General features: G+C 38.7%; 1 protein-coding gene across 3 annotated transcripts in view; it reads right to left on the bottom strand.

Moving 5' to 3' along the window:
• Positions 1–13,276, bottom strand: part of cfap74 (cilia and flagella associated protein 74) — a 69,270-nt gene that overhangs the window by 36,437 nt on the left and 19,557 nt on the right. For all 3 annotated transcript variants that reach the window (XR_001812607.3, XM_017467177.3, XM_017467179.3), the window contains exons 15-21: positions 11,341–11,407; positions 6,399–6,488; positions 6,088–6,264; positions 5,867–5,975; positions 5,617–5,747; positions 3,712–3,834; positions 3,511–3,632 (exon numbers count right to left, since the gene is read on the bottom strand). Coding sequence is in view for 2 of the 3 variants with exons in the window: in XM_017467177.3 (XP_017322666.1) it covers positions 3,511–3,632; positions 3,712–3,834; positions 5,617–5,747; positions 5,867–5,975; positions 6,088–6,264; positions 6,399–6,488; positions 11,341–11,407 (819 nt within the window). In the remaining variant the exon portion in view is untranslated. The remainder of the gene's footprint in view (positions 1–3,510; positions 3,633–3,711; positions 3,835–5,616; positions 5,748–5,866; positions 5,976–6,087; positions 6,265–6,398; positions 6,489–11,340; positions 11,408–13,276) is intronic.

The raw sequence follows: 13,276 nt of genomic DNA, 5'->3' as shown, positions 1-13,276 counted from the left end.
ACCACAGCAAGCTGTATTTTAGGTCGCCTGAGGGGTCCTAAAAATAAAGGGCGGGATTTGATGTTGTGGGGTCATCCAGCCTAAAGCTTCTGGGTGGGCATTTTGGAGTGCAGCTGAGCTTAGACTGCGTTACCTGAAACCGGGCTCATCATACATGCGATTTCAGCATGTTACACACATTCTATCGTATTGCACATTTAGTTCGAGTACTTTGATTTGTCATGATAAGATCTAAATGTTGCACACTCCCGCATACACCCCTATCTTTTCAGTCGAATATGTTATGACTTGTATGAACGCAGGTTATTTCTGAAGAAATATTTCTTCTCATATCTAAAGGGCAAATATTGTTGAAGACAGACATCCTACTGCGGTAGGGGCTGAGGACCAGGGAATGAAGTGGTTGAGGCCATGCCTCTTTCCGACTTGGAGTATGGTTTTCAGACATAGCCCCGTTAATGCAGTGTAGCCTATAAGTCTGGCCCCTGAGGGGGTACCAACACCTAGGTGTCTGGGTTGGGAGAATGTTTTCAATACTAGCGCTTTATCCAAAAGGAAGTGTATGCTCTAATACGTGTCTATTCTTTTGTGGTATAAATATTGCCAGTAGAATCAGCAACTGAGGTGCTGGGATTCTACAGGATTTTACAGTGCATTCAAGCAGACTTAAGTGGTTACACTTGAAGGTGTGGCTTCCTGCAAGGCATTATCTGAGGGTATGCTGTAAGACAAGACATGCTATGTTTGTTCAAGTGATTTTGTGTGTATATACTTCACAGACATTTTTTGACAGACATGTATGGCATAGTGGGTTTTCTCATTCCCATAATGTCAAGTGTGATACTACATACTGTACCTCACAAAAGTGAGTACACCCCTCACATTTTTGTAAATATTTGGTTATATCTTTTCATGTGACAACACTGAAGAAATTACACTTTGCTACAGTGTGAAGTAGTGAGTGTACAGGTTGTGTAACAGTGTAAATTTGCGGTCCCCTCAAAATAACTCAACACAAAATAACTCAACACACAGCCAGTAATGTTTAAACCGCTGGCAACAAAAGTGAGTACACTCCTAAGTGAAAATGTCCAAATTGGGCCCAAAGTGTCAATATTTTGTGTGGCCACCATTATTTTCCAGCACTGCCTGAACCCTCTTGGGCATGGAGTTCACCAGAGCTTCACAGGTTGCCACTGGAGTCCTCTTCCACTCCTCCATGATGACATCACGGAGCTGGTGGATGTTAGAGACCTTGTGCTCCTCCACCTTCTGTTTGAGGATGCCCCACAGATGCTCGATAGGGTTTAGGTCTGGAGACATGCTTGGCCAGTCCATCACCTTCACCCTCAGCTTCTTTAGCAAGGCAGTGGTCATCTTGGAGGTGTGTTTGGGGTCGTTATCATGCTGGAATACTGCATACTGATCATGCTTTGCTTCAGTATGTCAGAGTACATGTTGGTATTCATGGTTCCCTCAATGAACTGTAGCTCCCCAGTGCCGGCAGCACTCATGCAGCCCCAGACCATGACACTGCCACCACCATGCTTGACTGTAGGCAAGACACACTTGTCTTTGTACTCCTCACCTAGTTGCCGCCACACACGCTTGACACCATCTGAACCAAATAAGTTTATCTTGGTCTCATCAGACCACAGGACATGGTTCCAGTAATCCATGTCCTTAGTCTGCTTGTCTTCAGCAAACTGTTTGCAGTCTTTCTTGTGCATCATCTTTAGAAGAGGCTTCCTTCTGGGACAACAGCCATTCAGACCAATTTGATGCAGTGTGCAGCGTATGGTCTGAGCACTGACAGGCTGACCCCCCACCCCTTCAACCTCTGCAGCAATGCTGGCAGCACTCATATGTCTATTTCCCAAAGACGACTTCTGGATATGATGCTGAGCACATGCACTCAACTTCTTTGGTCGATCATGGCGAGGCCTGTTCTGAGTGGAACCTGTCCTGTTATACTGCTGTATGGTCTTGGCCACCGTGCTGCAGCTCAGTGTCAGGGTCTTGGCAATCTTCTTATAGCCTAGGCCATCTTTATGTAGAGCAACAATTCTTTTTTTCAGATCCTCAGAGAGTTCTTTGCCATGAGGTGCCATGTTGAACTTCCAGTGACCAGTATGAGGGAGTGTGAGAGCGATGACACCAAATTTAACACACCTGCTCCCCATTCACACCTGAGACCTTGTAACACTAACAAATCACATGACACCGGGGAGGGAAAATGGCTAACTGGGCCCAATTTGGACATTTTCACTTAGGGGTGTACTCACTTTTGTTGCCAGCGTTTTAGACATTAATGGCTGTGTGTTGAGTTATTTTGAGGGGACAGCAAATTTACACTGTTACACAAGCTGTACACTCACTACTTTACATTGTAGCAAAGTGTCCCTTTAGTGTACCTAAGTGTACCTTTACAAAGTGTACCTTTTAGCTGTACTCATGTTCAACACATGTGAATCGAAGAGGGTTTTTGGCTGAATGTGCTTAGTGATGATGTCACATGTGTGTAATGATGATGTCACACAAGTGTCTTGGCCCAAATCTGCTTAAAATCTGCACTAATTTTGAACAAAGGCAAGCTCCTCCGAATATTATAGATCGCAAAATCACGAACTACTGGAGGGACTGTCTATACATGTCAAATTACACGATGATAAATTATGATATTTTATTGAACATTATTATTGCACCTAGTGGTAAAAAATGGGATCTGAAACAAGCACTAATATAGGTCCACTGGGGCAAGAGAAGCAGACAGATCAGTTAATGGGGTTGCCCTATTTGGCTAGTTAAAAAAAAAAAAAACCTCCATGAAGTCAGAATATTTTTCAGCTAGTTTCAGGTCTTTTGTGTGGTTTTTGAGATGTAGTTAGGCTGGAAATTTGGTAAAACATGGCAACCCTGGTTAATGAGATTAGGTCTTCTGTATTGAATACAAAGTTCACTCAAAACCACTCAAAACAAACTGCTAGACTATGCTAGATATCTGTGCATGTTCCACTCTCAACTGCCTATTACAGGGTAGTTCTAAAAATTAATTAGAGAGAGGTCTATAGCATAAGTCAAGTGTGATATCCTTTTAATGTAATTTTGCTTGAGGCTGTGTTGTCCTGCCTCATCTAAATCTATGGTCATGAGCCACTGCTGCTAATGTTGCTTTGGATAAAGACATCAGACAAATGAAATAAATGTAAATGTAATGGAAATAGATTTAGTTTGTAAATGATCTAAATTCACATAGAGACACTGTAGACACTGCCACTTCTACAAGCTTTAATGGCTGAAAAAATAACCTACAAAACAAAACTTACTGAACTATTCAGCAATTATTTTGCCACAGATATAAGAACAAACAGTGATTAGTCGAGCGAAAAGCAACGATTCATGATTGTCAAATATCACAAGTTGACATTTGTGAACAATTTCACCATGAAGGGGTTTCCCAGGCCACCACACATATATCACAGCACCAAAAATATAAGAATCCTGTCCCACCTGCTTTGCACTTCAATGCAGTCTTGGTAAAGGCGATCATACATGCAGATCTTCAGGTCCATGCTTGGCTTGGTAACCCACACAGGAGCACTCTCAGCCACTCCGTATGACGACACCACAATCTTGATATTTAAAAAAAATTGTGTTCAGTTCAGTTAAGACCAAACAACAAAAGTTTACTCATTTTGCAATACTCCTTACCGCTTCACAGTTGGGTTGTGAAAAGCTGATCTTAATATCTAGCTTATTTTCTCCTGGGATGGTCGGTGTGAAAACTATGGGCAGTTTGATGCTAGCAAATGGGCCCACCTCACCCTCAAGCACCTGATGAGAAAATAAACATGCAAAGTCTCATGTTAGCTTCTTTAGTCTACTGATAATAAGTCTAATGATAAACCCCCCAAAAAACATTAAGTAGCTCAGCACCTAATGACTAACGATCAATCAATAATATAACAAAACAAGAGCATACTGGTACTCCCCTGGCTAAGATTTCAGTCATTTTTTTTCTTTTCTCACATATTTCTTTCAGTGACTGCAGCTGATATTATATTCTGCCTTTCTCTTTTTTGCTTTCTTTCTTTTTATTTTTGTACCAGTCGAATCCTAGATATGACTGAATCAATCACATGGGTAATTTTCTGCAATTAGCCAAGGTTGGTTGTGCTTGTGCAGCATCAGTGTAATCCATGTTCCAGTATAATTTCAGTGTCTGCACAGCTACTGACAGCCTCTCATAATAATCAACAGGGCATTAACACATAAACTGAGAGATCACAGAGCTATAGCAGACATTACTAGCTATGAGGACACAGAGGTCCGGACTTCTGTACTTTCTCTAGGTTTTTTTTAACCTCCCACGTAGCATCTACTGTTGTCAAATTCAATATGGAAACAAAGACATCATGACAATGTGGTGACAGAATGTAGTCTACTATGCAGAAATACTTGCATTCTAGGGCCCAGTCAGCGTTGATGATTGGTTCTCAGTTAAGGAGAATAGCTGTTACAGAAGTAAGAGATTGCTTACGATAAAATTAATCAACGTAACTTGAGTCAGAATAGTTTATGGATGAATAGAAGTAAACTACTATCATTGTAGTGTATAAAGTAGGTCACATTTTTGCAATGTGGTGCTCACTAAAAATGAAAATCCCTCATTATTGTTGTCTTTTCCGCTGCTATATTTGAAAATCTAAGGGTTTGCATGAGTGATATGAATACATGTCAGACATGTGTCATTATTTGGCTCATATTTGGTTGGGAAATGCCAGACCTGTCTTCAATTTCTCATTAAAATGTGCCTGTGGCTAAAACCCCTAAAGTAGAAAGGATGGACTGTGTTTTGCTTTCTAAAAGTGCACACCTTTAGATATGCCTTTTGTAAGATTTTTTTTTTCTTTATATTTTAGGCAATTATGCTCACATGATTGACAATAAGTGTGATGGGAGCTCCTTATAACCAATTTACCTGCGGTTATAATTTTCTGCCACTAAGGGTTTCTGCACATGTGTGAGTATGAGGGTGAGGGTAACTGGTTCTGTAATTAATAGGAAGTGAGGGGATGTGGGAGGGTTTACACTGTTTGTTGACCATTAATTTTCATTGAATGTACCATTATGCACTGTCATATTCAATACTAAAAAAAGATCAGGACTAGTAATGTGAGTATGAAAAGTTTATGCACAAAACTATGCATACGCAAGATTAATAAATGGGTCTGTCGTCCACTGTTTCTTAATGTCACTGCTGCCCTATACAGTGCTCTATAGTTTAAATAGTGAAGAGTGTATGAGTGAGTAAGGGAGCGACAGTATTGGACTTCCTGAACAAGAGCAAGGATATAAACACATAATGGAAGCTGTTATAGAGGTATCTAGTGCCTAAATTTTGTTTTCACCTAAAAGCCATTTGAATTGGTATTCAGTAATGTTCCTGAACTGTCAGTTAACAAAAGCAAGTTTGATCTTTTTGTTCACACTGAAGGCAAAAATGGAAAGATTCTGATAAATCTAACATAAACATTATGCAGTGTTTAAGGTGTGAAACCTTTTGCACTTTTCTAAAGATATTTAAGCATGCCATACATCCAGGAAGAAACTTACTTTACCAATGCTAATTTCAGTGATCTCAGAGTCATGGTCCTGCTCAACCTCTGTAACCACCCTCTCCTCCAAACCATTAGCTCCTGGAGCCTCAACACCTACAGGTGTGTCACAGCTGGTTTGGGATGTACCTAAAATCACAGTTAATCCAAGTTATTAGCCAAATAGACAAAAAAATATTGCATCTCAGAAGAGTACATTTTTTTTGGCAGGGAAATAAAGCAAAATGTGGATAAAATATTGTGTTTACCTGATTTCAATTCCGTTTGAGTAATGCAGTTAGTGTTTTCTGTCTCTGGTTGAATTGTTTCATCAAGACATAAAGCAGCACCTTCCACACTGCTGTTGTCACCAGGTTCCTGATATTATTATTATTCAAATAATGATTATTAAGTAAATTTTGACACATCTGTGTCACTGGACAAATGTTAAGTTAATGTGCTTGTTCTGGTGGCTAATTGTACAAGTTACCTGTTCGCTAGGAGAGGAATGCTGCAATGGATTGTGCAACTGAAGGCAGTTTGTGAAGAGGGGAGCCAGTGAATAGCGAGTACCCAGTGCCCCCATGTTGGTCAGGGTGATTACCCGTGAAATTGTCTCCCCGACCACATGCGTGCCAAAGTCAATGAGGCTGCTATCAACAACCATCTGGGGAAAAGAGAGAAAAGACACAACATTTACAGGAAGAAAACCTCACAGCACCATCTTATCTATATAACATTCTTATGTGTATGTGATACCAGAATTACTTGCAAGAAAATTAAACAGACAGTAGTCCTCACCTCACATTTTTTTGTTCTACACTTGATTGGGACAAAAAAGGGACCAGTAGACGACTGAAATTGGATCTCACCATCCAAATCTTCATTCAGCTGAGAGGGATTAAACATACAATATGTTGCAAGTTCATGTATCTGATTATCTAGGAGGATATTAAATGATCCATGTACACAAAGAATGGTCAGCATCTGGATTTCCATGTGTTTACTTAACTTAAACTCCTAGGAACCATTAGTAGGTCCAGACAGTTCTCACAATTGTAACCACGAACATTTATGATTAATTTAATTGATAACTGGATAAAAAGCTGGGAGTTTAAACATTTAAGTATATGTTAAATGTCATATGTAAAAAAAAACACAACAACACTTTTTTAGTATATATTTCTTATTTCTCTTTCGTTAATACAGCACATGACATGGAGAGCAACCCATAGGACAGATATGCTTAATATAAAAGCATGTTTTTTTGTGTTTTTTTAATAATGGAAAATTAGATCTGATTTCCAAAACTTCTACCAATTCCATTTCAGACTAAGCCATTGTGAATGCTACATAGCTTATAGTATCTGGGTATGAATTTTTTTTTTTTTTTTTTTTTATGGCAAAGGAAAAATATATCTTTTCAAAACCAATAGAATTGAATGAAATGATCAAAAGTCGATTTCTAGGTGTCACGGATTTCCCCTCAACAGCCCGTAGCGCGACAGCACACGCTTCCACGTTGTCAAACTTTGTTTACTCTTGGACATGTGTGTTTTGTTATGCTTTATGTCTTGTTATTGGTTGTCTCCCTCATGCATCATAATTATTCACAGCTGTTTTACCTTTGATTTCATTGATATTTAAACCCTGTGTCTTTGTTCTGGGCAAAGCATTGTTTCTGTGTTTTCCACCAGTACTCTACCGAGCTGTTTTGATCCTTGTTCATAGCGTCATAGTTTCTTGATCCTGTCTTCGTCTGCGTGTTTCTGATTCATGTTTAAGCCCTGATTATGCCCGTTTGCCAATCGCCTGCCCCCCGCCTATTTCGACCTTGAACTTGCCTAATTTGCCTTATGATTTGGATTTGTCTGCCTGCCTATTTAATAAAAACTTTAAGTGCACATGCATCCGTCTCCAACCCCATTACACGTAGGGTTGCACAATTAATTGAATATCAATCGCGAATACGATTTTGACTGCCCACGATTAAATGAACATGATCGACTGCGATAACGTTTAAAGTTCGTCCTCCGCTAATAGAAAACTCCACTGCAGATCAAATCAAGCGCTTCCTACACTTACAGACAATCACCATAGAGCGGCGCAGGGATGACGTCATTTTATAATGCCAAAACCCCGAAACGGAGTTAGCATTTTAGACCTCGAGCTGCCAGCTTCGCTTTGAGCTCCAGCGCTTTGCGTGAGGAGAAATCATGACATTAACATGATGCTAAATGGCACTACAGAGGTTGTCGGGGACATTAAACGTCATCACGCTGAACGGGAAAAAATTTGCAGATAAACTCAGGGCTCTACAGTGCGACCATTTCACTCGCATTTGTGACTGAAAAGTACTTTGTGCGACTGTGAATAAATATTTATTCGCACCGATGTGAGTGACCTGTTCGGAGTTGTATAATACAATCGTGATAATAACTACAACTCCAAAATGCATCTACACCACGCAACAGTTACTTTCACACTGCTTTTCATCTCCTCAGTCAACCGAACATGTGTGGAAATATTGCAGAGAAGCCATTATGCTGACAAGTTACTCTGTACATCATCAGCTTCAACTTCCCGATCTCACAACCGCCATCTTTTATTGATCCCGCAAAATGACCTGAACTTTCACCTGCTCGTGTAGAGACAGCAGCTTAGCGGGGAGTAAAATAATAATACTGCTAATGCTACAAGGTGGGTTTAATTCAAACCTCTTTATTAAAAAAATTCCTCACCAATCATAATCAAGATTAGCAACTGTTCAGTCTGTAAACATACAGTACACTGCTCCTTCACTAACTCTAATTCACTTCATTTAAACTCACAGTTGCCAGATATCACTAGAAAAGTGAACTCCAGTTTCCATGTTTTGATTTAATCCCTCTAAAACACAATATAATCAGCAGACATGGACACTGTACTGGAAGAACCAATCTAAAACTGATAAACAAACAAAAATAAAACTACTAAATTGTAAAGACAGAAAATGTGCCTAGTTATAAATAAATCATTTAATAAAAAATAGATATTATAATAACTTCATTAAATATAAATAAGAAATGAAATAATGTTTCATTACCATGGGTTGCATTTAATATCAATTTGACATTAAGCTTACTATGTTATTTCCTTAGAAAGCTATTAGTCTTTTTCCTAATATGGATAATTTTTTTGTTAGTCTACTTTTAATTAGGACTCTCTATTGTTTATAAGATATTTTTTTAAAAATATGCTATGCTTGTGTATATATCAATTAACCAACTCAATTAACAGTGACCATATGCAGAGAGCTTACATTTAACGGTTTATGACAGACTTCCTGATTAAAGTTTAAACAAAAAAAGATTGGTATCTGGATCGGTATCGGCTGTAAAAATCCTGATCGGACCATTAGTAATGAACACCGTTAATCTAAAGCGCTTCGCATCTGATGGATAAATGAATTCACCCAATCACATCCTATATGAGATTATTCAGATATATACACAATATACGCAGAGCGGTTCGAGAACTGACTCCAGCCCAGAACCATGACAGTGGAAAATGTCTAATAGTGTAGCTTTAAATATATTTAAGAGGAGCAGACTTCAAACACTGAACATTGATGTTTATTGTATTTATTTACAAGGTGGAACAGGTTAATGGTTGTTTTTGCATACAGTCTGTAAAATTAACTGCAAATATTAAATTTAGTTTATCCGAAGGTAAATTAATTTGTCATGGCTCACACTATGTTCCTAAATTCTGTCATAATTGACCAGCTCAAGTTTTCTCAGGCCTACTTGTGTGTTATATTGTGGCATGAGAAAACGTAATAAATATGAAAGTGCAATAAAAATATGAAGATCACAATTAAAAAACTATCAGAGTCACAAAACTGCATTTTTGGAGTTGTGTATCCACGGCTGTTGATTGAGCATTGAAGAATGATCTCATAAATGTACTTGGATGATAGAAACATCAGGGTCACAGAATGTTCTATTTAAAACAAAGCCATGCTATGAAAAAATGATCAGAGTCCAGTCGCATGACCGAAATCAGCCAATAGGCTTTGAGTAATGGCGGACGCCCAGCTGAGTGAATTTCATTGTTAACTTACTGTCAAATTTCTTCAACATATCTCATTAGTAATTGCTCTAATATTAATATAATAATAATAATAATTAGTAATTAGTAATTAATAATAAATTAATATTAATATTAATTAATATTAATAATTAATGATATTCAAGGTGAGATTGATATATAATGTATTTTCTGTGAGTTTTCAGTATTTATGTGATGATGATGCTCAGTTAAATAAATTAGTATAAGTTCATCACTGTATTACTGTGAATACCCACGAAAGAAATATCAGAGTCCGCACAAGCATTTTTCATGCTTCAGTTAACACAATGTAAACAATAATGGCTGATAACTTTTGGTGTCATCATAAAGACTATGAATGGGTCTAGTGAACATATCATCAAGATTTTCTCTGTTCTCAATTATTATGGCATAAGAAGGTTCTCCATCCATCCATCTTCAACTGCTTACTCCTTTTCAGGGTCACGGGGAACCTGGAGCCTATCCCAGGAGGCATGGGGCACAAGGCGGGGTACACCCTGGACAGGGTACCAGTCCATCGCAGGGCACAATCACATACACACTCACCCACCCATTCATACACTACAGACACTTTAGACACACCAATCAGCCTACCATGCATGTCTTTGGACTGGGGGAGGAAACCGGAGCACCCAGAGGAAACCCCCGCAGCACGGGGAGAACATGCAAACTCCACACACACGGTTCTGGCAGGAATCGAACCCCGGACCCTGGAGGTGTGAGGCGAACGTGCTAATCACTAAGCCCCAAAAGAAGGTTCTGAACTTTCAAATTCAAATTCTGGAATTCAAGCACAATCATTGGTGCCTTCATATGTTGTCACTAAAATCAATTAATAATTGTGATAAATAATTGAGATCTCAATATTGATCAAAATCGGGATTATTGATTGGGATTATCATTTTGGCCATAAGGTGACACAGTGCAAACCAATTCAATCCTGAACTCAGGTTACTGTCTTTGTGGAGTTTCATACGTTCTCTCAGTGTCCATGTTGTTTTCCTCTGTGTTCTCCGGTTTCCTCCAACCACCCAAAAACATAAATTGGCCCTAGGAGTGATTGAGTGTGAGAATGTGTTTGGGTGGATGGTGCCCTGTGATTGCTGCAAAACATTTCCTACAAAATTTCCCAAGCTCTGCAGTTTTTTGTGTTATCCTGTTCTAACACACCCTTTAATTCAGGAAGCTTAGCTTTGACATAATGGAGGGTGCCTGTGAATTGCATCTTCGCTTCAGATAATAGAGGCTTACGGTGCGGTTCACAGGTGCCGTTTTTATATCATGCGACGTGCTTAATTGCCACGTCACCTGATCATAGCAGGCCTATATATAGTAATAATTAAGTCATAGTAATAAAATATAAATAAGTAATAGTAAAAGTAATAAATAAGTAATAATTAGACCCAATGTTCAAGCAGTAGAAATAAAATTTTAAAAACCTATAAAGGTTCAAAATGCCTGATTTCTTTCACTACCTTTAAACCCATCATTTTAATATACTGAAGCTTGAAATCTGGTGTGTGAATTATTGTTCGGTACGCTCTGTGAATTTTCTTTTTAATCCTTCTTTCTCCAAAACTTGCTATATAAACTGTATGTTAAATCAGGAAATTATAATAAAAGAACTTACCAAAGGTCTGAAAACAGCCTCTAGTTCACATGACATGCCTGCTGACATTGGTCCAGGAGGCTCAAAACTGAGTTTAGAAAATTAGAGAATTAGATTAGTGAAGAAATTACACAATGAAAAAAAATATACAAACCACGCATACAAATAATTACACCCAATTTTCTGAAGAAAACATGACATATAAAAACTGAAGAAACATGACATATAACTCCAGAATCTCTCTTTTCGACTGAATAAATGTAACCTCCTTTATTTGGTTTTTATTCTTTCGGCAATAAGATAGCATTTGGGGAAACGCAAGCTTAATGGCAGGTCTTTATAACAGACTTCTACCACTTGTTATTGTGGCATGGAATAAAAAATAGTCTCAGTGATGTACACTTTGATAGTGTTCATGATAAATAAAATAGATGCACGATCAAGAGAGAGCATTCATTTGCCTGTAGCTGTTGGCTCAGCCTCAGCCATCAGAAAATAAAGCAATCATCAATATACCATAAAAAAAAAGCAGCAGTGAAAAGCAAAGTGCTTGGATGCATAGACGGCTGATAAATAATAGGCAGATGTCCAGTATCATAAAAGCTGCTTCTGCTGGTACCAAATTTCACTAATTTTTTCTCTCTCACTCTTCTGACAATTTCCTGAAACTGTTATCACTCTTAACACTGTTACAGGAGTGTAGGCACCTCTCACTCTCCCAGTCATGAGCTTTTCTCACCGTTACCTATCAATATCTCAACAGTTAAACCACTTACAATAAAAGTACACTCTAACTAAAGAACTCTCCTTATTCTCCTGTTCTTGTTGTTTAGAGTTTATCCATCTATGTTTATGCAAGTAAATAAAAAATACAACAAAAGACAATTACACAGAAGGTCAACCAGTGTATGGAGAAGAAACATGAGTCCAGCCCTAATGCAACAAGTAAGAGTATTGTGAATAGTGGAAGGGTGAGCTGGTACAGGGCTGTAGCTATCATACCCTAGAATATCTAGGGTATTCATTTTTCTGACCTTTGTCTAATTGATGGGTCTCTTCTTGCTCGTAATTGACTTAATATGCAATTTATGATTCTGTACTTGCATGTTATATCTTATGCTAATATGATGGACTCAGATAATATCTGTAATAAAAACACAATTTGTTACAAAAGAGATTGAAAATAAGTGCACTTTGTGCAGCACTGCGGGTAGGCTAATATTACCATCAAATCTTGCTAATTATTCATCAATGGAAATAGGCAGTGTTTAAAAAGAAATATGTAGCAAATTATTTATCGTTGTGCAACACGAATACCACATGCCAAAAGAACTTACACTTTTTTTTTGCCGCTTTGAGCTCATCGTGACCTCTGAGCGCTCAGCGCAGCTGTGAGCATGGGCGTGACACGTGACGTGAGTGACCAATTGTCATGGCAATGTCAGGTCACGTAATGACTTATAGACACGTACACGTATAGAAATCAACTATACACAAATTGGCCGAATTTATGTTTTATTAAAAGTGTGAGGGACACAGGAGACGTTCCACGCGGTGGAAACGGAAGGCAGATTCTAAGCCCCTGATCTAGTGCACATCCGTTTAGGCATGAGAACAGAATATGTGTAACAGAGATGACTATAAAACATTAATTCATCTTCAGTAACTGCTTCAGGAGCTTATCATGGGAAAACTGAAAGCAAGGATGGAATAAACTCTGGATGTGATGCTGGTCCATCACACATACATTTGCACACTCATTCACACTTAGGGGCAATTTGGCATGCCGAATTCACGTACTGGCACATTTTTGGGAGGTGGGAGGAAGCTGGAGTTTCCCGGAGGAAACCCCCTAAGGCACGGGCAGAACATACAAGTCCCGTGCACACAGGGTGGAGGTGGGATTTGAGCCCCCAAACCCGGAGGTGCGAGGCAAACATACTAAACACTAAGCCAC

Source organism: Ictalurus punctatus, chromosome 5 (genome assembly GCF_001660625.3).
Source record: "Ictalurus punctatus breed USDA103 chromosome 5, Coco_2.0, whole genome shotgun sequence".
In the NCBI taxonomy this organism is placed as follows: Eukaryota; Metazoa; Chordata; class Actinopteri; order Siluriformes; family Ictaluridae; genus Ictalurus; species Ictalurus punctatus.
This window is presented reverse-complemented; position numbering and strand designations above follow the sequence as displayed.